The sequence below is a fragment of the Cupressus sempervirens genome, chromosome 1 (genome assembly GCF_028749045.1).
Source record: "Cupressus sempervirens isolate cs-2001-9-10 chromosome 1, ASM2874904v1, whole genome shotgun sequence".
NCBI lineage: Eukaryota > Viridiplantae > Streptophyta > Pinopsida > Cupressales > Cupressaceae > Cupressus > Cupressus sempervirens.
This window is the reverse complement of record NC_143118.1, coordinates 289,484,948-289,509,434: the sequence shown is the minus strand read 5'-3', so window position 1 is coordinate 289,509,434 and position 24,487 is coordinate 289,484,948. Positions and strand designations below refer to the sequence as shown.

General features: G+C 34.7%; 1 protein-coding gene across 1 annotated transcript; it reads right to left on the bottom strand.

Moving 5' to 3' along the window:
• Positions 1-8,760: 8,760 nt before the first annotated feature.
• On the bottom strand, positions 8,761-21,989 carry LOC149577231 (putative pectinesterase 11). Its single transcript, XM_089795912.1, has 6 exons — positions 21,902-21,989; positions 21,707-21,773; positions 9,671-9,746; positions 9,438-9,545; positions 9,123-9,325; positions 8,761-8,956 (listed from the first exon to the last, which is right to left on the bottom strand). Exons 1-6 carry the CDS (start codon positions 21,987-21,989, stop codon positions 8,761-8,763), a joined length of 738 nt encoding a protein of 245 aa, XP_089652038.1.
• Between the last annotated feature and the right edge of the window lie 2,498 nt (positions 21,990-24,487).

Here is a 24,487-nt window from a genome sequence, read left to right as displayed (position 1 = left end):
ACAAAACAACAATTGTTCCAATTGCTAGTTTCCAACAATACTCATAATAATTATTCAGAAAAATGAAAAATAGAAATAAAAACCATAAGATAAGCCTGTTGGAAATATAGATGAAGTAACTGAGAGGGGAGGGGTGAATCAGTTACCACAAAAACAATTCCATAAATCCCTTAGATGTCTATAATACTTACTTACTGTTGATACTTGGTAAATAGTGCAGAAATACTGTAACTCAGTAGGTTAACTAGTTACTACTCATTTAGCATTCACAGTTATTATATATGCATGCAAAGGTTAAATAAATGAACACAAGAGACACTAGATTTAACATGGAAACCCAATATGGGAAAAAGCACCAAGTAACTAGTCACCAATTTTTCACTCTTCTGAAGTGAGCCCTGTTAGGAGCCAACCCTGTTAAAGGTTACAATACACACTGTTAGGTGTGGCCTCGTTAGAGGATTTAATCATCCTATTAGGAGTGGCCTGGTTAGAGGTCTTTAGAACAATTCAAATGAACTGTCACCTTTTTAGAGGATTTACAAAATGGCTGTTAAACCAACTCTGTAAAGAGATTCTGGATTCACTGTTACAATGATTAGAAAGCAACAATGAGGTGACCTAAATGATATGCAACTTATCTTTTGCGGATTACAAATCTCTATTCTGCTTCACTAGATCCTTACTGGTCGAATACAACTTTGCAGCTCCTCCAGGATATCTAATCCTTCATTAGAATTCGCTCAATATTCACTTATTCCATCCTTATCCATATACTCATACTCACACTTAAATTCACAACTTGAACATCTATATATATACCTTTCAGATTATCAAGTCAGCTCAAATATAAGTTACAAGAGCTGAAAAAATCATTACATCAGTTGGCTACACTTATTGCACGAAACAATTAAACTTAATATCAAAACAATAAAATCCTTCACTGGTCGACCTAGCTCGGTAACCACTGCTCCAGAATGGTTTTCTAGTGTTAACCAAGTGAATCTTGGTAAACACTGCAAACCCTGGAAAAATCCTTTGGAGATCGAGTGAACTTGGTTAGCACTGACCTTCCTTTGTTGTCCTTGTGAGCTCGGTAGAAGCTAACTTTCTACCACATTTCCTTTGATGACCGAGTGAGCTCGATAGACATTAAATTTTCTTCGTTAACCTTGGGAGCTCGATTAACACTAAATTTCTGCTATAAAATCCTTTAATGCCCGAGTGAGCTCAGTAAGAACTGAAATTACTGAGTAATGTTCAGGAACGTTCGGTAGACACTGTAAATTGCTTTGCTAATCATCTAAGCTCAGTAGACTCTGTCTGATGACTGATATGACATTTTTGTAACATCAAAGACAATACACAATTAACAATTGCATCCAACAAATCCTATCTCTTTCCTATAGATACATTTCATGTTTAAAATTGAAGATCAACTGATCTAACTGGTTACCATTTACATTGACAAGGAAAGTTGATTTTATTGAAGGAATTAACTTATTCAATGGTATAAATCAATCTATCATATCTTAGACTAGTAATTTCATATATCACAAAAGTAAAATACTTGTTACCAATAGATGTTAAATGCATAACTTATCTCTCTCTTGTGCATATCTTGGCACCTAATGGAGAGGGGAAACATTGTCAGGGGCTTAACCTTCCAACCATGGACCCTTTATTGTCCCCACAAAATCTCATTTGAGAAAGGCCTCCCCTACCCAAGAATAGACATGGAACACTTTGTCTAGCTGCTAAGCTTCCTAGTACTTAATTTCACCACTCAACTCGATAACTGAGTATGTTTGGACAATCATGAGATAACTTAGATTTTAACAATTTATTTTTAAGATGTTTATGCAATTGAGAATCTAGTCATAGTTTGTTCTTCCTTGTAGGACTCCTCTCCTCTTTACCCATTCACGTGGCTTCACTAGCTTTGGGTGCATCCTAGGAGACTTCTATTAATAATGAGATATTTAACATATGATTTCCTTAAATACCTTCCTCATTCTTACCAAATATGGCATACAACAAATACTAGTGAGTAGGTCAGAGTATCATTATCACAAAATTACTTCATACAAAATATAGTAAAGAATATGTTATGGGGACTATGATGCACCTCTATATAGTTAGCATACAAGATTAGAAAAGAAAAGAATCAGAGATCATGTTTTTCAAGTTATACTACTATGATGACACGTGGTTGTAGACCATGGTAATTATAGGTTGTATTAAAAAGAACCATCATTCAATTGATATCATTAAAACTTGGTACTAATAGCAATAAATAGGTCATTCCCATTACCCTATAGGGGTACTTAGGTAAAGGCATTATGTGCAGTAGGATGGCCTCAGGCTCGAGAGGTTGATCCCAACACTTCAGAAGGTACGATGACACTCACCTAGATATCATTGAACCCCTCACTTTGGCTTTGCCATTTTTTTAACTTGATTTTTCGTATAAGCTTTAGAATACCTTTGACCTATTAGATCAAGGTTTTTTCTTCTAGCTCAAGGTGTGATTCCTTAGAGATCACATGGTTGTGTGGAAAAACTTGAGGCTCACTCATGGTTTAGCATTGGAACTCTTACAAGAAAGGATGCCTAGAAAATATTGAATTTTTTTTTTTGGGTGTATTTTTCACCATCTTGAAATGTATAATCCAATGTAAATTAATGAAAATTGGTGTATAATATAAAAAAGGGAGGTAGGCGAGGGCCCTAGCCCAGTTGGCTAAATCTTTCCTGTTGTAGGGGGTTGGTCATGGGTTCTGCTCTCTGTCATCCCCCTAGTGCCGATGGGCATGTCGTGCCAGTGCTGCCGGTCATGTTAAAAACTCTACCCAGTGAATTGTAGTTTACTGAGGGGCCATGTTGCACCTAATTCTTGTAGTCTAAAACCAATGGGTGGGAAAAAAATTCACATCAAGGTTGGGTAGATAGATATGAGAGTTTGTACATTATGATTTCCTCAAAAAGGATAAAATTATGTTTGTAAAAATGGTTATGAAATTTGTACCATTAAGAATTTTGCGAAAATAAAATTAAAAATATGTTTTGCTCTAAGTTCATCTATCTCAAAGATCTATGGTATCTTTCTCTTAAAATTATCAATACTATGTTTAATATATATATTTTTAAAGTTTATGCTTTATTTAAGTTGTAATATAAGAGAACTTATTGTTTAAAAAAAATACATACCAACACATGATAGGAAGTTCTTTTCTTAATTTCTTTAGGTTCCATGTTGGGGGCATTACACATCCACTCTAAACTAAGAGCTAATTATAATTTCTAAACATAGTATTAGGAAGGTCCATAATTACAGTCATTATAATAAGATTGTTTCAAATCCAGCAACACATGGATTAAGAGTTTGAAGAAAAGTAAAACATAATAGAAATAAAAATTAAGACATATAAAGAGGATAAATTCTCAATCTTTTTTTCCTCTGGTTGAGCTTAGAAAGTAGCACATCCATCTAGTCATCAAACAAAAATTGGTAAAACTTCACTACATCATCATCATATTATGGTCACCCTTCTTGTTATCCTATTGTATAAGTTGGAGGGTATTAGAAGCAACATGTATGACCTTGACCTCAATATCACCCAAGGTCATGAAATAGGTCTCGACGTTGATTATTTTTTCCTTCTACTTCTCCATATCTATCTACAACTTCTTCAACTCTATTTCAACCAAGAAGAAAGCATTTATGTTCAAACTAGGGGGAATGAGGGGACATTTGTGGGTGGGATAAGGGGAGAGGTGCGAGGGGGGAATGAAGTAGGAAGGCAGGCATGAGTTTGGGTCTTCCATGGGGTTCAAGATTCTATTTCCTTAAGGGGGAGCTAACAATTAAGTGGGAATGCATAGTACCCATGCTAAAAGTGACAGAGATATGGGAAGGTTCTAGAAAGGCTTCTTCGCTATTAACAAGGGACTTTTCCAAATAATCATCATTCTGCTTAGTGTACTTAATCCTCCTAACCTTTTTTAACTAAAGGGGTTGTTTCTTTTTTTTCTTACTATAATTGGACTCAAAGTCAAAATCAACCTCCTTAGTGCTTTATTATTTATCTACCTATTTCTTCCTACTAGGAGTATTGAGAAAGTAGTGGGATCTCCTTCTACCTCTGATAGACTCAAAAATTATATATCCAAGGTCTACTGCCATCTTAGGGTTTTATTTATAGATAGACACCATGGAAGGACCCTTATATTTCCTACTACTAGATAGAGGGGAAACTTGAGACAGAGAAGGAAAAATAGGTATGAAGGTAGCACCAACCAGAGGAGAAGTGTTATGCCCTAATGGTTGAATTAAGATAATATGCCTAGGAGGGAACATATCTCTATGAAATCTTTACAATTTCAAATCAAACCCTGGTGAAGGATGTTGTAATTTTTTCCCGTAGCCATATATTTCCACACATCCATAACCAAAGCTTCTAAATCAATTAAGAGGGGGGAAACAAAAACAAATTGTGTCATGATAAAAAAATTAATTCAATAGAAGGAAGTGGTAGTAAAAACTTACTTTGTGTCTTCTTTGAGATTAGGGTATTTTGTTATCAAGAAGTAGACATTATCTCATGGGCTTGGTAATTTGTCTCTAGTGAAGCCACCACAAGGAGGAACAAGCTCCTCACCTTCTTTAAAGAATTAATTCATACTATTCTTGTCTAGTTTCATTGTAACCCTTCTCAAAATATTTTATTTCATGGAAAACCGAATAGTCTAGGCTATAACATCCTCATTAATCTCAAACATAATGCCACCCATTGTCACACACCATTGTTGCCAAGTATTTATAGGTTGCATAGAAACTAGTATGACATTTCCTTCCATAGCCTCCATAAATAATAGTAGTCGACCCTCAGAAATATAAATCCACACACACACCATATCATCTCACTACTATTTGAAATGTCTAGGATTAATTTTGTCCAAATTTCCACCCATGTTGACTAGGAACTCTAGTTCCTCAAGATCTTTCATCTTGGAATTTTTGAAACTTACTTTGTTAATGGTGGTTTTTGTTTTGTAGAATAAAATATGCTTAGGAAGTAAAGCATTGTCATATTTATAAGAATAAATCTAGTAAATATTTTATTTTGTTGATTTGATCTTCTTGTATTTTAAGTTGGTGACTATTTTTTATGCATGTGCAAAGAATTCATAATTTTTGCATTTGATTTAATAAAACATACACCAATCATGGTACCTTGATTTTTAAGTGATAGTACATTTTATCTATTTTTATAATTTGAGGTTCATTATGTTTCTTTCATCATCATTGTATTATATTCTAAAACATTCTTCAAATTACTCTTTATTGTGTAATCTTAGTTTGTAGTCATTTTCTACAACTAAGGTTTCTTTTGTTCATCTTGGCTTATCTTTATATTTTCTCCTTGTTGTACTTTCACATTAAAAGTACATACAAATATTAAATTTAGCCTCATCACACAAGAGAGTTGCCCCTCTCAAATTCAAAGTAAGATTGTAATAGATTATTATTTCATCGAAATCAGTCCAACTCATGGCACAACTATCAGTACTTGTTGAGCCAATAGAGTAAATTTTGATGATAAAAGTGTAGTGAAAAATCCATTTACTAAAAAATATGGTTACCATCTTGCATTCTAAGATTTTCATAATGTTTGTTAGAAGTCAACTTGCTAGATAATTTCACAAAAGCATTTTTTTATAAATCTCTTCAAACTTTTCCCAAACATTATTAAGAGTCTACAAAACAATGAAGTTAGCAAGTTTTGATTTAGATACAACATTTGTAATAACATACCTTTCCTTCTATTTTTTTAAAAATGCTTCAATCTCATCACTTGTCTACAATCCACTCTTAGGGACACATAATTTATATTAATTTTCTAATGTGTCTTATAAATGCCAACCAATGCTAGGTATCATTTCATCTAATTGTTCTATAAACCATATTTATATCCATAAAATATAGGGGGTATTCAATTTTTGCACTATTAGATATACCTCAAGCTCTTAAGGTTCACACCAAGGAAGTGTGCTTGTTACAAGGTGTTGAATAGGCCAAATAAATGAGAGGGAGTGAAATAATTATTCCAAATAATCTTAAAAACTTTTAAAACTATTAGTTATAGAAAAAATATACATCCACTATTACTAGAGATATTCTAGTTAATGTGTAACAATACACCATCAAATTATAATCATTAAGAACATAGATACACTAATATAATGGACACTGCATATAATGTAAAATCTCAAACTCGGGAAAAACAAAGAGAAAGTAATTCTCATGAAACGAATAGCAACACTTATTAAGGTGACAATAATTAGATTATTTGACACAAGGATAGCTTCTGAGAATAAGTTTTATTGTGGGTAGTCTAGGTTCCTGATTAGATATGTCCCAAAATATAGAAACACTCATTGTCAAAATGAAGGATCACTCCCAGAATGAAAAATATAACAAAAAATATAATATAAAATAAAGCCTTTGCGACTACCAATTATTAAATGTCTCCAATTCCTTGATGAACTTGTTTATGATTACACACTTTTATTATAAATAAATACAAATTAGCAAAGTTTCATGCTTGACATAGTGCACACACAAGTAAACAATGCATATATCCCAAACTCTTGCCATAAATATATTGACCAAAGCATATTAATGAAGGGATACACCAGCTCAAGCAATGAGAAGACTATTGAGCATGCCAAAATACTTTAACAAGCATTGGTGCCAATGGATGTGATGAACACACAATGAGCAACTGTTGGGACTAAACAATAATGATGTTATTCATAAAAAATCAATTCAAAACATAAGATCCATGAAAAAAAAGATGATCCAAGAAATTGTTGAGGCATAAAATAATGAACCAATTAATTTCGAGCCAATAATCATGAAAAAAAAACACGATCCAAGAAATTTTTGAGGCATAAAATAATGAATCAATTAATATTGAACCAATAATCATGAACAAACTTGAATCACTGGACATAGTGGCAATGATAATTACTACACAACCAACTAATATGTAACAATAATGATGTTATTCATAAAAAATCAATTCAAAACATAAGATCCATGAAAAAAAAGATGATCCAAGAAATTGTTGAGGCATAAAATAATGAACCAATTAATTTCGAGCCAATAATCATGAAAAAAAAATACGGTCCAAGAAATTTTTGAGGCATAAAATAATGAATCAACGATAGTTTAAAATTTTAATCATGAACCTTACTTCCAAGAATCATATCTCAATTTACAAGGCTTAATACTTAGAAAACACTATGGAAATTACATTATCAAAACTAACCCTCTCCTATGCCTATAAAGTTCAAATTAAGTATAATTCACATTCACCTTTCTCATACCATCCTCACATACACATCTCTCTCATCCCACACTCTCAATTAGAAAATGATATCTCATTTATACTAATTACAAAAAATAAACATCCACTAGCTATGGGAGTTGATGTAGTACCAAAAAGTATACTCATGCATCAATGTGATACAAAATAATCACCCACACACAGCCAAAATAGCAATTTTTGATTTCCTCGATTAATATAGACCAACAATACAGTTATCACACAGCCTAAGAATGCAAATGAAAAACACAAATACACATCCAAAACATTCACATCAATTCCAACTCAACATCCAAACACGTCTTTAGCATTAATCATAGCTAACATTGTACTACAAAACTCTTTCATACCCAAAGATACCTTGTTAAACTCAAAATTATGAATAATAGCAATCACAAACACATCAAAATTGGTGTTTTGTTACTGAGATTAACATATTAGACAATTTCTTGTGCCATGTTTAGTTAAGCAATTTGAATGGTTGAGTTGCTTTATTGAAGACCCATTATTGTTGTTAGTTATTAGAAGGCTGGAGGTTCCATTTGTGTGCCCATTTTCTCCTATTTCATTAATCTAAGAAAGTTTAATCTCTTTGCACAAAGCCAGAAAAAGATTACCTTATTTTTTAATTATACTCTATATAATTAAAAATTTCATTGACAATAAAGTATTAAAGTTGCTTAAAAAAAAAAAAAAAAAATTTAAACTATTTTAGACAACAATAATATATAAACATATATTTTTTATATGATAATATAATCTATGAATGCTATATAGAAGAAGGGAAAAAACTAAATTCATTTTTAATATATTAAATAACAACTTAATTGATAAAATGTACATCTAGATTACAAAGATAATTAAAAAAATCTGAAATAACTTTATTTCATTAAAAAAATTAAATAATTATTTTTTATCATTAAAATTGATAATATACTAACCTCGCTTAACAATTAAAACTATTCAAAGAAAATTACACAATCCCAAATGAAATTAAATAAAAGTTGAATTACATTTTTAAAATGAGACAACAATTTAAAACCAGAATTTACTGAGAATACTGTATTTTTATTATTTAAACTTTTTGTCCTTATCACGACTAAAATACTAATTATAATTTAGCTGTAATTTTCGCTAGAGTGGAAGAGAATATTTCATTTAACTGTGAACCCAACAAAATCCTTGGGAAAGGATAAATAATTTTTGATGTGATTGTAGACGACAAACTCAAATTCAATAAATAAAATATAGTAAGAATGATTCAACAGAAACTAACTAATGTCGGCTATGACAATTTACACCCCAACAATTAACATTCCAGGAGGAACAAATTCCAATTTCATAGAAATGTGTAGAATAATTCTCATCAACCGTTTTTGGGAATAAGATTGGTAGCCTTTGTCAAATGAGTTGGCATTTTCCTGATCCACTGCTCGCCATTAACAAAGCTGCTGCTCAGAAATGGGGCAGCATCTTTATCACTCAGCTCAAATGACCATACAACTCTTCCCGCGCTGTTTGAGCCTGGTCCTGAACATTTATACTGCGTATATGTTACAGTCCTGCACATACCAAAAAAAAAACCCAAAGATTGATGTTATATTCAAAAGTCTAAAAATGAAGCAAATGAAAATATGGGTTAAATGATTTTGTTGGATTGACAAAGAATTCATTTTAGGGTTTGAATAAACTCAGTTTTGTGTAGAAGTATCTTTCCAATGATCCCACCCTTGAGGGAAGATGACGTTATCCATGTAAGAGCGAGCAAATATCACGCTGGAATAAGCTCCCCATGCTCTTCCCAGAAACATTAATCCACCTCCTGTGATTTTACAGCTCAAGAAAACAAACCCCGTTTGTTCCCCTGCAGAAAGCCTTCTCTGAGCTGTAATGGCTCCGTTCAGCAGAGGAATTGTATGCAGATGACATTTCTGGAAGCAATTCATTGATCACAACATCATTTTATGAATTGGGTGCTGATTTTATAAATGGGAAGCAGTTTTCTTAACAGATGGGTATTTTGTTTGGTTCAATATAATCTACCTCATAGACGGATTGACCATCACCGCATACAAAATCTGCAGCACCTTCAATGAAACAGTTCTTGAAATAATGCCTTCCACTGTCGTCAAGAACAGTGTCCTGATAGGCCTAGTTATCAGGCGGGAGAAGGTCAAATTTGAAAATAACATAATTATGTTACTGACAATCGATTGATGGAAGCGCCATAGTACTGAGATGAATTACTGGACGAGATGTACGTTGGTTCATAATACCATCGATGCATCATGAACCAGCACCGTTAACAGAAACAGAGGTAGACGGAGTATGGCTGGGCCCCATCTTATCCACCTAAGCAGTCAAAAGCTTAGTGTGTGGAGTTTAAGCCGGGCCATGCGAGTGTTGTGTGCATAAAATAAAATGCCTTAGTCCCACGTTCAACATGTAGTGAGTCCTTTTGTTCTTTCTATATAGAGTTTCATGTACATTAAGCATCTAAGGATTTGTGCCTTATGACAATAAGGCAATTGCATGAGGGGCCGAGGAAATCTTGATGCGATAGTAGCCAAACTATTGACAAAAATAAAAATACAAATAATGTGGAGAGCACTTGGAAGATGATTAACAAATAGGAGGATGACATCTCACACAAATTTTTTGAGGCATGCTGAGTTGAGGCATGTTGAGTTGGACTTAATTGTCACATGGCAGAATGTCACTATCTCACAATGACGTGATAGGGTGTTGTTGAGGCATACAAATAGATGACCAACTGAGATGTGGTAGGGGTGATGATGTGGCACAATGACACATGGCATGCAAAATGAGGCAATTGGCCAGGTGAGGATGAAATGTGTCAAGCTGATAAGTAGGAGATGATTTCCACAGCTAGACAAATTGTGAGCATCACCTAGATCCAATGAGTGCTAAGTGTTCCATTTATTCTCATGAGAGATGGATTCATGTTGAATCACTACTCATGAAACATGGGTCATCGAGTTTGACTCAAAAATCACATGTGTCAAGCTATCGTGATGTCACGATGACATTGCAATTGTTGACACAATATGCAATAAAGAGACATGCTATCATGTGTCAGAGGTGATGAAGTGGTGGAACAGAGTGGACCAAGATTGGAGTGTCCAGATTTGCCACGTGGCATGAGTTTTTGTAAAGTCAAGATGAGAAGATACTCAAATGTTAACCATTGAGAGAATGCGACAGAGTGCTACATGGCATAGGTGGGCCTAGTGATGTGGTAGAAGGTTAGACTAATCAAGAAGTGCCACATGGCACCTAGATTTAGCGAGCCCAATTGGATGTTGACAAAGTAGGTGAGAAGGACAAACTGGTTAATCAAAGGGTGAGACGTGTAACCAATTGGTCAACCATGTTTGACCCAAATTTGAAAAAGGTGGGAAATTATGAATTTCCAAAATAGTAGTTTTTAATTATTTCTGTAAATGGATCTGCAAGACAAATTTTAAATAAGAGGGTCTTTTATTATAAAGTTTTAACTTTATAATAAGGTTTATATTTGCACATTTTAATGGTCTATTCAATCTTTTTAACCTTGAACTTCAAATGGATGCCCTAGGCCTGGTTTTCAAGCCAACATAACATTATCATATATCGTTCTGATTACGTACAAATAGGTTTTAAAAGGACTCAAATCCTTATACAAAAGACAAAAAAAAGGGCCAAGCAAGCCCAATAGAGTTGTGTTACAAACACCAAAGGATCAAAGCCCAAAGAAGATAAAAGACAACAAGAAAACAAGGGACAACAAAAGCTACATATTCTTGAGGAGATCAGTAGGTTGATCTACCAGAATATTCATGTTGGTCATCGAGCCCTTCAACTCTCTCAATTCCTTTTCTTGGGACTCCTCTTCCTTCTTCGTATTAACTTGAGTCCTTTTACCAAGTTTGTGATCCTCCTTTTCTATGTTGCCCTAACTTTTTATGCTATTTTCTAGTTTTTTCAACATAATTTTCAGATTGTCAATAATAGCTCTAAGAAGAGCACCACTTAGATCTACACTCTTCTTAAGGACACAATCCATGTTGTCCATTCTCTTATCCAATTTGCCCACTTTTATCTACATATCCTTTATGAAGTTGGTCGTTATCTTTGGATTTGACCTTAAGAGGAGGCACCCATTTCATCATATTGGCCACTTCCTCCTCATAATTAAATCTCATGATCATCATAATCATGATTAGACACTTGCCTACATTCAAGTCTATCTAAGTCCATAAATGATTTCCCATCTATAGGAATGTCATTAAAATTACTCCAAATGACCTTTTCATGTCTCCTACACACCACATTGGTAGCCAGTCAGCAACTCTATTAGTTTCCCTATAGTTGTGAGTTATAACACAAACTTCAAAACAATTGATGACATGTATTGCCTTGTTAATAATATTTTGAATGGTCCATGAAGGGAGATTAACCTTATTAAGAAAATTAACTATGTTAAGAGAGTCCTATTCAAGCCATATTTTAGTAAGGTTCAAACTCTTAGCATAAGAAAGACCATAAAGAGCAACACTTGCTTCAGCAATATGATTAGTTTGAATGCCAATAGGTATAGCCATTGCACGAACAGTATATCCATGTTCATTTCTAATAACAACCCCACATCCAACAATTCCAAGGTTTCTCTTAGAGGCCCCATCAAAGTTAATCTTGTACCATCCCTAAGGAGGACAATTCCATCTGGCAAGACTTCTAGGATTGATCTTGATTTGAGCTTCCTTATTCTCATTCATATTCTGATTAAAGAGGACTTTAGAATCCCAATCCATCTTAGAATCTTGATTATTATTAATAAGTCTTACATTCTCAGTAACCATCTGTAAATCTTATGGAAGACCTAATTTGAGCTCAAATCCCTATCCCTAAAGATTCTATCATTTCTCTCCTTCCACACACCCCAACATAAGTAAGGAAATAGAAACCTCCAAAGTGTGATAATAGTGATATTGTGGGAAGGGTATATCTAAGCTGACCATAACTCATGCATGTTTGATGGAAAAATCCATCCAATATCAAAAAGTCTTAAGAACTTGTCCCATATCTTCTTAGTGTAAGGGCAATGGATTAATAGATGGTTCACAGACTCCTCATATTATTTACAAAGATAACATCTGCTAACAAAGCACATACCTTTTTTCATAAGGTTATTAGTAGTAAGGATTTTTTCCTATAAAAGAATTCAAAAAAAGATGTTAATTTTGGGGGTCATACCCTTCAACCAGGTAGTAGCCCAAACTGGTTCCTGACAATCATCATAACTATTTCTATACAAAGAGGAAATTGAGAATTGTCCATTAGGGTTACCCTTCCAAATTAAGGGGTCCTCTTCATTGACTAGAAAGATAGTATTCAACCTTAAATTAAGGTCTTTTAGAGAAGCATCCACCATAGTTAAATCCACCCAATTTTCACCCTCTTGATAATCAACAACCAAAGACCCAAAGATAGTTTTGCATTGCATCATGAATCCTCCCCACCTTTGGTCAAATTTAAGGGTATGATCTAGGAGCCAAATATCATCCCAAAACTGAATAGTCATTCCATTATCAACCTTTCATCTAACCCCATTCCTAATTGCCAGCTTGCTTTTTTGAGCATGCTTCCATATAATTGATCCACCTTGCTCATTTTCACTTAAAAGGAAGTCTAAAAAAATTTATTCTCTAGGTTATATTTATTAGTCCATATATCCTTCCATTCACCTAAATCATTAAACAACCTCCATATGAGTTTGGCTAGTAAGAAATCATTCATTTCATTAACCTTTCTTAACCCCAACACACCTTTCTTAATAGGTTTGCAAACCTTGGCCCATGCAAGAAGGGCCATTCTCTTCTTTTTCTCCATATTGGTCCAAAGGAAGTTTCTCCAGATTTTATTAATGGAAGCAACACATTTTCTAGGTATCTTGAAAACACTTAAAGCATAAAGAGGAGAGCTCTAAAGGATAGCTTTTAAAACAATAAATTTCCTAACCTGGTTTAGGAGAGAGCCTTTCCAACCTGTCAACTTAGAAATCATTTTATCCACAAGAGAACTCCAAAAAGATTCAAGGGGATCCAAGAAAAGACATAATCCAAGATAAGTACCAAGAAGATTTCCCACCTCACATCCCAAAATTCTTTTGATTTTTTCTTGTCTCTTGGGATTGACATTAATAAAGTAAAGAGAACTCTTATTCCAATTAATGAGCTGCATAATGGCCTATCCATAGGTATTGAGGGTATTTTCAATATTATTTGCATTTTTAATTGAAGCCCCTCCCATCAAAATAGAGTCATCCACAAATTGTTGATGAGAGCATATTTGATTCTTAGATGAAGGTTTCAACCCCACAACATACCCTTTATGAACCAAGGCTTCAATATATCTACCCAACCACTCCAACATTAGAAAAAAGAGAAAAGGGGATAAGGGATCCCCTTGTCTTAAAACTCTAGAAGCATGAAAGAAAGGAGTAGGGGACCCAATAATCAAAACAAAAAAGGTAACAGAGGAAATAAGCTTATGAATTAGCTCCAAAAATATTTTGTTAAAGCCAAAGGCCTCTAATCCACACTTCAGAAACTCCCAATCTACCCTATCATAGGCTTTAGAGAGGTCCAATTTCAAAAGGAACCCTTCCTTTTTGTACTTAGTGAAGGAATGCACATTTTCATGAACAAAAATAATGGAGTCCAAAATTTGACGCCTAGGAACAAAATCATTCTACTGACTAGAGATGAGCGAAGGTAGGATTTTTAAAAGTCTTAGTGTAATAACTTTAGAAATGATCTTATACAATGAATTACATAGACTGATAGGGCGAAATTGGTCCAGAGAGTCAACACCCTGTCTTTTTGGAATCAAGGCAATAAAAGTACCATTCAGCTCCTTTAGTATCTTTCTTGAGCCAAAAAATTATTTCACCGCATTAGAAACATCCTCTTGAATAATTTCCTAGTAAGAGTGGAAGAAGAAGAAAGGAAAACCATTAGACCCTAGAGCTTTGCTGCCATCAAAAGAAAAGATGACTATCATATATCGTTGGAAAGCTCTTAGAATCTAGTTTCCATTTTTTTCTATCAATTTTTTTTGCAAATGTTAGTGACTGAAACTTGTTCTCAATTTTTTCTAAGGTACTCTATTTTCAATTATATTCTAGGTAGATAGTTCAGATTCAGTTTGTGAAAAAATGGTGAAGTGGGCATCTGTTAGTTTTTAAAAATGGTGAAAAACTTGGAGAGGGTCCTGTTAGTGATGTTAGTTTTCCTTCTAACTAGTTTGGTGAACTATTTGGCAATATTTTATCAAAAGATCTGGTGTTTTATCAAAAGGGGTTTTTCTCATCATTTGGAGAGATATTTACAAGTTTGTTGTGCACAATGATGAGATTTGATCCAGTTGTTAGTTTTAGAGAGAGGAGAGAAGCTTTTCTTCAACAATGGATGGAGATTCAAGTAGACATGTGGCATTTCTAGATTAGATCTAGGATTTTCATTCTCCTATATTTTCTCTTTCTCTTTCTTTATACAGGGTTGGTTCCAAAATTTTGGGCAATTTTCCATAGCTATGATTCCACCATTTTCTTTAGTATTATCTCTTTTATGAATAACATTAATGAAATTCTAATGTGTAGTTTAGATCTATTTTGTGTTTTATGATTTATTTCCATGTATCTTGAATGTGCTTGTTTCAAAGAAATGAAAATAGAATAGAAACATTGGTTTCATTCTGATTCTTGTCTCCTATCTCTGTAGTTTGCAATCTCTTGTGATGCATGAACAAAGATCATAGATCTCAATTGCTATTGGTTTAGAGTTGTATGTCTTGATGTGTTCTTCCACTGATCAAAGAATCAAGTAAATTCTTGATGTATCTTGACAAGGTTGCAGATTTCATGGAAGGATCTGATGAGTATGAGATTTAGTTTGAATATAGATGTTTGATTCACATAGTGAATAGATAGATCACCAATATCTTAATGTATGTTGTAATTTGTAAAATACCTAATGGATAGGACACTGATCAATCATAGGATTTGCATGTATTTTGTTGTTTCATATTTGGATTATGTTGATATTCAACTTATAATCAAAATATTTTTCCTTTTCATGTTGTAGAGTTGAAAAAAGATACATGCACTTAGCTTGTGAATCTCATAGGTCATGTTAGTTGTTATTTGATGCCTTAGTCATTGCATAAGCATAGAAGGATTTGGGATTTTTAACTGCTTAATATAGATTCAGATTTATGGTTTTTTGCATAAGTAACATAATGGAATCTAAGGTCTACCCACTTAGGTCATACAGAGCCTGAAGTGTAGAAGGAGTTTAGGCCTTATAGTTGGCTTGAGTTCTAAACAATGTGTATCCATCATAGGAGATAGTTTCCCTTAGATGCATTATTTTTAAAGAGGTTTTAACTACCAGGAAGCTAACATAGTCTTCCTCAAAGAAAAATGTGGAAGAAAAATTGAGTAAAATTGAAATATTAGATATATTCTTTTGATGAAGGGTTCTCCCCTCAATACCTTGAACCACATAATAGAAATAAAGAAATAACTACAATTAGTGAGAATACAATATGGGGTTCTTATTATCTTCACAAATGTGGAATTATACAATTCAAAATTACAATATGTTAAGACAAATGGACGCCTTCATTACAATAATTTGCAAGACAAAGCTGCAAACTATCACCTAGAGTTGTCCTAGACAATCTACAAGCATTTCTTAAATAGGAAATTTTATGTCACTCAGGAAGGTTCTAGATGCTGAAACTTAATACTTAGGGTTGACATAACCTAACGATATATATATAGTCAACCAAATACACCTTTGATATTTATTTTGGAAGTTTTGATTGGCCCAACTTTGGAAGGACATAACTTTTAAATTGTTGCTCTAATTTTCTATTATAATCCCTTTTGAAATCCTTAGCTTCTAATCTATATGCTGAGATCCACGCAAGCGTCCATCCATTGAGTTTTTGGGCCTCATCTAGGCACATTTGGGCCTTCAAAATCAAGGATAAATTTTTTGTACTAAAAATCCATAATAACTTCATCGATACATATGATATGACATTGAACCTCAACTGGTAGGCTGATATGACTGAGATATATCTCCAGCTCTTAAAATTAAGAAATAATGAGCTCATATGAATGACTTACTGAGTAGATACAATAGCTCCACATTAAGACAACTCTTGTTGAAAAAATTGAAATGAAATATTTTTGATTGATTGAAAATTTCTCTTACATCTAGGATTCTCTTGCATCAAACACCTAGGGTATTTTAAGAAGTGACCCCATCACGTCTTAGGTGTTCAGTGCAAAACCAAGACAATTAGCCTCCTCTTTTGCTAGCCACGATGAATCTTCTACTAGCCTCCCTTTCCATTTGTCCAAGTAGTCTTCATAAGTTCTATTCCTTGTACTTTTTCCAACATGTCTGTCTAGTATCTCTTTAATCGCCTTTGTAACTAAACTAGCTTCTGGAATACTCCAATGTGCTTTTGCAATTTCATCTCCATCACCTCCTTCATGACATATCATTGAACTTCATAGAATGCACAATTAACTCCCTTTGAACACCATACCATCTTGGATTATGAAATCCAACTACTTCTTCCTATCAAGTCTAATAGGTTCTGTACAATCCTTCTACGCTTCACCAAAATTAGTATCCTCTTGATATAGATTATTGAGTTCTTTGAACCCAACCACAAAAATCTACATTTCTATTATCAAAATTTGTCTTCTACTAAGAGAATCTACAACTTTGTTAGGTTTCTCACTACTCTGTTTCAAAACAAATGTATAGGTCTACAACAGATCAACTCACTCCAAATGCCTTTGGTTTATTTTTCCTTGAATATTAAAATATTGCAAAGGTTGATGATCAATATACAAAAAAAACGCTTTATGAATAAGATAGTATCTCCACTTCTACAATGCTTGAACTATAGCATGAAATTCCTGATCATAAACATAATATTTTCTTTTGGCATCATTCAATTTCTCACTGAAATAATTAATAGGTCTATCTTCTTGGCTCAAAATAGCTCCTATTGTACTACCACTAGCATCACAATCTACTTGAAATACCTTGTTAAAATATGGAAGTGTTAAAATAGGCTACTCTACAACTTTTTGTTTCAACATATTAAAAGTCTTATTTGCTCCTATAGTCCACTTAAATTTTTTCCTATCCCCTCTCATTGTTTCAATCAAGGGTCCATAAATACTACTAAAACCTCTTATGAACTTTCTGTTAAAAATATCTAGTCCATGAAAAGATCTTACCTTTGTAGCACTCTTTTGGAGTAGGCCATTCAAGGATAGCCTTCACTTTCTATGAGTCCATTTTCAAGCGTTCTACTGAAACTATAAATCCCAGGTACACCAACTCCTTTAGGTTTATCAAAAAAATTTATTCCCTCAAATTATCAAATACCTTTCAAATATGCATCAAATTTCCCTCCAACATCTTAATAAAGGTCAAAATATCATCTAGTTAAACAATGATAAACTTTCCTAGAAACTCCTTCAGTACCTCATTCATGAGCCACATGAAAATGCTTGATGCATTGGTTAGCTCAAAAAGGCATGACTAACCACTCATACAATCCTTCTATTATCTTAAAATAATCATTCCACTCATTTCTTTTTTTGATACAAATATGATGGTATCCACTCTCTAGATCTATCTTTCTGAAATATATAACTCCACTCAAACAAACCATAATATCATCCATCCTTGGCAATGAAAATCTATACTTGATTGTGATCTTGTTCATAGCATGAGAATCTATGCAAATCCTCCATTTTCAATTCTTCTTAGGTGCTAATACTGTTGGTATATCACATTGACTCATACTCTCTCAAATCAACCCCCTCTGCATTAACTCATGGACTTGTCTATTTAACTGTTCACTTTTTGCTAGTGTCATTCTATTTGATGCCTTATTTGGAAAACTTGCTCTTGGAATCGAATCCATCTGGTAATTGATCTTTCTCATTGGGATAGTTCATCAAGTACATTATCTGACACAATATCAGGAAACTTTCCCAACAAATCTGTAACTTCTGTAGGTACCTCCTCTACTTCTTCTTTACCATATTTTGGGATTACAAAAAAACACATATGCTCACTTCATACCTTGGAGAAACTCCTTTCCATCAACAAAACATATTCTAGCAGCACTACATACCTTTTCCTCTTTCTCCGTCAATGACTTCAACTTATGTTTCACTCCATCTTTTGTTAGAGTGTAGGCATTTTCTCACCCATTGTGTATAGTATGCCTATCAAACCGCCATAGTCTACCCAACATCATATGACACATGTCCATAGGTATGATATCACAAAGAACCTCATCTTGGTAGCTTCCAATCTTGAACTTCACTAGGAACTTCTCATTTACCATGACCGTATGGTCATCCTGCACCTAGTCAATATAGTATGGACATAGGTATTTCTATGTCTTAAGATTTGATTTGGTGACCATCTTTTCTGATACCATATTGTTAGTACTTCCACCATCAATGATCACATCACAACAATTATCTTCACATTTGCACCTAGTGTGAAACAAACTCCTACTTTGACCAGGTTCATTTTGTCCATTAAGAAAAAAGATCCTATTAACTAGGACTCCTCCCCTTTCAGCATCTTCAGAATGGGATGGTTTAATATCTTCATCAATATGTGCAACTCTAGCCTAGCCTTCACTTCTTTGATCTATCCTTTCTTAGTGTTGGAAACATTTAAATTCTCTATGCCCTTCTTCTCCATAGTGAAAGCATTTTCCATGGAAACCTCCTCTTCCAAATCCTTGTCCTCTTCATCTTCCTCTCTGATCTCTATTTTTTTTATCATGGAAATGATTGGAATTATTTTCCCTTTGGTTTTGACTTCTACTATCAACCCCATCCTTGTTCTTCTGATCATCATTTCAGCCTCAGTAAGGTCATTCGCTAGATCTTCCACTGTGACCTCTTCCACTATTCCTTTTTATCAAACTTTTTACTTAGATTCTCCTCAACTCTAAGGGAAAATTGATACACCTCGTCAATACTAGTCATTCAAACCAGAATCAACTCCTAAATGCTTGGCCTTAACCCATTAAGATAACGAGAAACTTTCTCCTTATCAGCTTCTGCATGCCTAGTTCTAATGAGAACTCGATAGAACTCTTCGATATACTCTTGAAAAAATCTTCTTGCTTGCTTCAACCCCTATATTTTACTGAATAGATCAAGAACATAATCCATGGGAATGAATTGTGACTTCCTTTTAGCTATCATTCGATCTCATTTGGTGATTTTTTCCTTCTCTCTTCTATTTCACTCCAACTAGATCTCCTACAACCAGATCTTTGTGTGACCCTTCAATTTGGCCTTTGCAAACTTAGGTCTTTTTCCAATCTTTGAAATGGCCTTAAAAAGATTTTCCTCTTCTAGGTTCAAAAATTCATCTTCTACTACTTGATCAACATTTCCTTCTCTTCTATCCTCACTTTCATCATATTTTATGACAAGATTCCTTCCTCTCCAAATTTTTTCTTGCAATGCTTGTATTTTCCTTTGGAGGGCTCTAAAACCCTCAGGTGTAATGCCTTCAAATCTCCCACCAGACTCTCTTCTTGGAGGCATCTTTGTGCTTATGCTAAAACCATAGTACAAACTGCCTCGTAGTCGGTGATCTACCTATATGTACAACCCAAACCACTATCCTAGTGCAATTTCCTCATGTTTAGTGATCTCTTTACACACTCATGAACTCTTTCTCTAATACCAATTGATGAAGGGTGCTCACCTTTATACCTTAAACACATGATAGAAATAAGGAAATAACTACAATTTGTGAGAACACAACATGGACTTCTTACTATCACGACAAATGTGAAATTACATAATTTAGAATTACAATATACTAGCCCACATGGGCAACTTCATTATAGTAATATGTAAGAAAAAGTTGCAAACTATCACCTAGAGCTGTCCTATACAATCTATGTGTATTTCTTAAATAAGGAATTTTATGCCATCCAAGAAGGCTCTGGAAACTCAAACTTAATACCTAGGGCCAACAGACCCTAACAATACATATAGAGTCAACCAATTACACCTTTGACATCTATTTTGGAAGTTTTGGTTGACCCAACTTCGGAAGGCCATAACTTTTGAACTATTGCTCCAATTTTCTAGTATAAACCCCTTTTGGATCCTGTTTTCACTTAGGTTTGCACCCTTTTCCAAAGCTTATGCATGAGGAAAACCTAGTGAAACATGGAAACAACCTCCAAGCTATGGGACTTGAACTGTGAGGTTGAGTCTCTGGAGAAGGCCGACTTCCTCTTACTATCAGGATGCACCTAACTACTCTTGGAGAGGAAAAGGGAGAGGGAGAGCATGAAAGAAAATCTACCTAATCTAATCTAAAGAGGTGATGCACCAAAATAGAGTGTTCAGAACAATCTCTGCCCATATATGCGCTATTGAACCAGAATGAAACTAAGGATATACACATTCAGACTTGCTTTAATCTAATAATCACATGCAGATCAAAAAACCAAGATGAATGACACAAGGAAAGAGAGATTCATTTATATTATCATTCATAGGCCATAAGAGATATAGTCATGCAAATTACAGACTTTCACAAAACAATGGCGAAGGCAAAGAGTTCTTGCACTTTCACACCAATGGCTGAAGGAGATAAGGTAGAGAATCATACAGTTTAGAGGCATAGGGAATTTTACACTAAAATTGCAAAGCAATAGCAGAGAAAATTCGAAGAATGATCAACCCTTACAAAATTCACAAAAATTGCCTTTATAGTTCAAGCATAACTGAGATTTTCCCTCCAAAACTATCCTGCAACCACTGCCATCAAGGCTCTGCTAAGAACAATCATGGGGATCTGAGGAAATCTAATCTAAGTATAGCCTTTTGGTACCATGAAATCTAATTTTTAACTAAAATAGGGCCTTGAGAAGACAGAGGTGGCGCCATAACTGTGCTCTAACCAAGTAGATGGATTAGATCAGAGGTGGAGTGCTCTTCCTTGTCTCACATTCACTCTGGGTTGGTTGGGATCAATCATAAGTATCAAATCGCGTAGAAAACTTGACCTCCTATCACTTTTGGTGCATTAATTAGCAAAGTCAACGAGTCAACCTGTCTTTGGCACTAGGATGAGCCACGTGGACTAATGAGTTTATTTCTTTTATGACCTCGCGGGGTCCTCCTAAGTTGACCATGCCTTTCTCTAACTTACCACGCCATCTTCTTAAAACCCTGACCATGACGACTACAATATAACCACCAGTCCTTATCTGTCAATCCTAGCCAGGCCCGCGAAGACACGTGTCATCTAGGCACTATGTCGCTATGCGTATTCTCTGGGAACTTTCCTATAGTGAGATAGCACCCACCATCGATTTGAACTGATTTGACAATCATGAAGACTCACCACAATACTGCGCTACCTCCTTAGAACCTCTGGGCCCATGAAACAACTCAGCACACCTAGCATCTAACTCGGCCCGAACTGGTACCATCCCTACAGTTCATCACCCTTAGCCCCACCCTGCTACATGTTACTGAGGTGCTATGTCACTATGGTTAAAATTATCACAGCTTTCCATAGCAAGATAGTGCCCACCATTGATCTCCACGAGATCAACGACGGGAAGATATGTGCTTGCCTCCATAAGGTTTCTGATCCATGAATCCACTTGGCAACCACTTGGCACATCCTGGCATATCCATCTTGGCGAGACTTGGCCCCACTGATCGACATGGCGAAAGGCACTATGTCGCTATGCGTAACATCCATGCAACTTCCCATAGCGAGATAGCACCTACCATCGATTTCCTTAGATCTATGATCATGAGCAGAATTGTACAACCACACACTGAGCTAGCTGAATGGACCAATGAAAAATTGCCATTGTACTATGAACCACTTGACAACTGCCACTGAGGATGAGCTGTAATATTACTTTGGAGAAGGGTGGGTCCATTATGTCATTCATGACATGTGTCACCGAGGCGCTATGTTGCTATGGTTAAAATTCTCGCAGCTTTCCATAGCGAGATAGTGCCCACCGTAGATTTGAACTTATTTGATGGTGAGCAAGATGGGTCCAATCTACCAGTGTACTAACTAATGAGAACTGGCCATGTGCCAAACTGTCTAACAAGTCCTCATAGGGCCCACATTCTACATAGTCACACCTTAGCCAATGAAACAGTTGACCACTACTGATGTGTCTGACAAATTCATCCATGGTATCCAACGGAGCACACTTGGGACCCACCGTATTTCCAAACTTCGCCACAAGATCACTTTTCGTTTGGGCACTATGTTGCTAATGGTGAGAAGCATGGATTTCTTGATAGCACCATAGCGCCCATCGCTGACTTAGCAAAACCCAGCGCTGGATAAATAATTAGGGAAAGGGAGGACCCCACTCGACATGTGGCAAAAGGGTGCTATGTCGCTAATTCAAAACAACATGCAACTTTCCATAGTGACATAGCGCCATCCGTTGATCTATCTCGATCCGATGATGAGGAACTTGCGGGCCTGTAGAAATGTTAAAATGCAGAGGGAAGAAATGTTATAAGGTTAGCCTAAAGTATTTTTTCGATATTCCTTTGGATGTTTAAAATAGCATTAAAATCGGGCAGTGTCCGTTGGCGGGTAAGCATTTAAAATTCAAATATTTGGTGGGGGGGGGGGGGCACAAAATGCAATAGATCCTCAGCTTCTGATCTATAGGCTTGAATCCACACAAGTACCCTACCATTAAATTTTTGGGCCTAATCTACACACATTTAGGCCTTCAAAAGTGAGCACAAAGTTTTTGTAACAAAAATTTATACCAAAAATCTACAATAACTTCACTGATACTTACGATATGACATTGAGCCTCGACTGACAAGGTGATATGATTGAGATGAACCTCCACCTTTGAATTAGGGCATTATGAGCTAGTGTGACTAACTTACTAAGTAGTAAGCTTCCATAGATAACAATTTTGCATTAAGATAACCCTTATTCAAACAACTAAAATGAAATATTTTTGGTCGATGCATGATTTCCCTTACACCTAAGATGCTCATGCATCATCTTTAGTTAGCTTTAAAATAAGTAATTGCAACAAAAAAAACTATCCTTGAAAGTAGAGATTAAAAAAATTAAAGGTTGTTAATTTTATTGTGTTAATACCTGTCCTTAGGTTTAATTAAGGAGACAAAATCTCGAAGAAAGGAAAGAGAAAAGAGAGAGAACTTAATAAGAACAAAATCCCACTAAAAATGTGAGATGTAAGACAAGTGTGGACAATTGTCTAATTATAACTATCATAGTGTTGAATGAAGAATATCCTTTGAAACTAGGATGACGATCAAATATTAATCTACATGAATGCCCCCAACAACACTACTCGAACAATGATTAGATGAGAAAGGCAAAATATCTGTCAACCAAAGATATAAAAGATAATAATATGAATAGACGTCCCATGCAATGAGTAACATTAGAAATAAGGATAAAAAGATTTATTATTCAAGGATGCATATGACACATAAATCTATACAAGTGACTCTAGAGACACTACTTAACCATGCAAGACCAAATTGATAGTTGAACATGTAGGTGGCATTTTTCTATAAAACTTATTAACTATATAACCAAGCAATCATCAACATGAACAATAGAAACCATTCCATAATGTTGGAAAGAGAGGCATGACATTTCCATTGAAATGGTGTATCACTAAGAAGATGATGAAGGTAGGACACATGTAAAAAGACATTATCTTGACTTGTTTGTAATGGAGAAACATAAATAAGTTTAGAATCTATTATCATGATTCATTACTATTTGATGTAAGGCTACTTCTGATCTTAAGTAGAATCTTTGTTCTCCATTTTAAATAATAATATAGAATCATAATTGTAAAGCTTAAAAATTTAATTTTTTTTAAAGTTCTAAATATCTTCAATACTTGCAACAAAACAATTATTCTCTTTTTCTAACAACCATGAG

Excerpts from the sequence above, each read along its gene's own strand:
- LOC149577231 (XM_089795912.1), bottom strand. The coding sequence starts at position 21,989 with ATGGTACCAGTTCGGGCCGAGTTAGATGCTAGGTGTGCTGAGTTGTTT. Across the intron at positions 9,747-21,706 it reads GGTTTTAAGAAGATGGCGTG|GTGGATAAGATGGGGCCCAG; the intron begins GTAAGTTAGAGA and ends TTGACTGCTTAG. Across the intron at positions 9,326-9,437 it reads ATGGTCAATCCGTCTATGAG|AAATGTCATCTGCATACAAT; the intron begins GTAGATTATATT and ends AATTGCTTCCAG.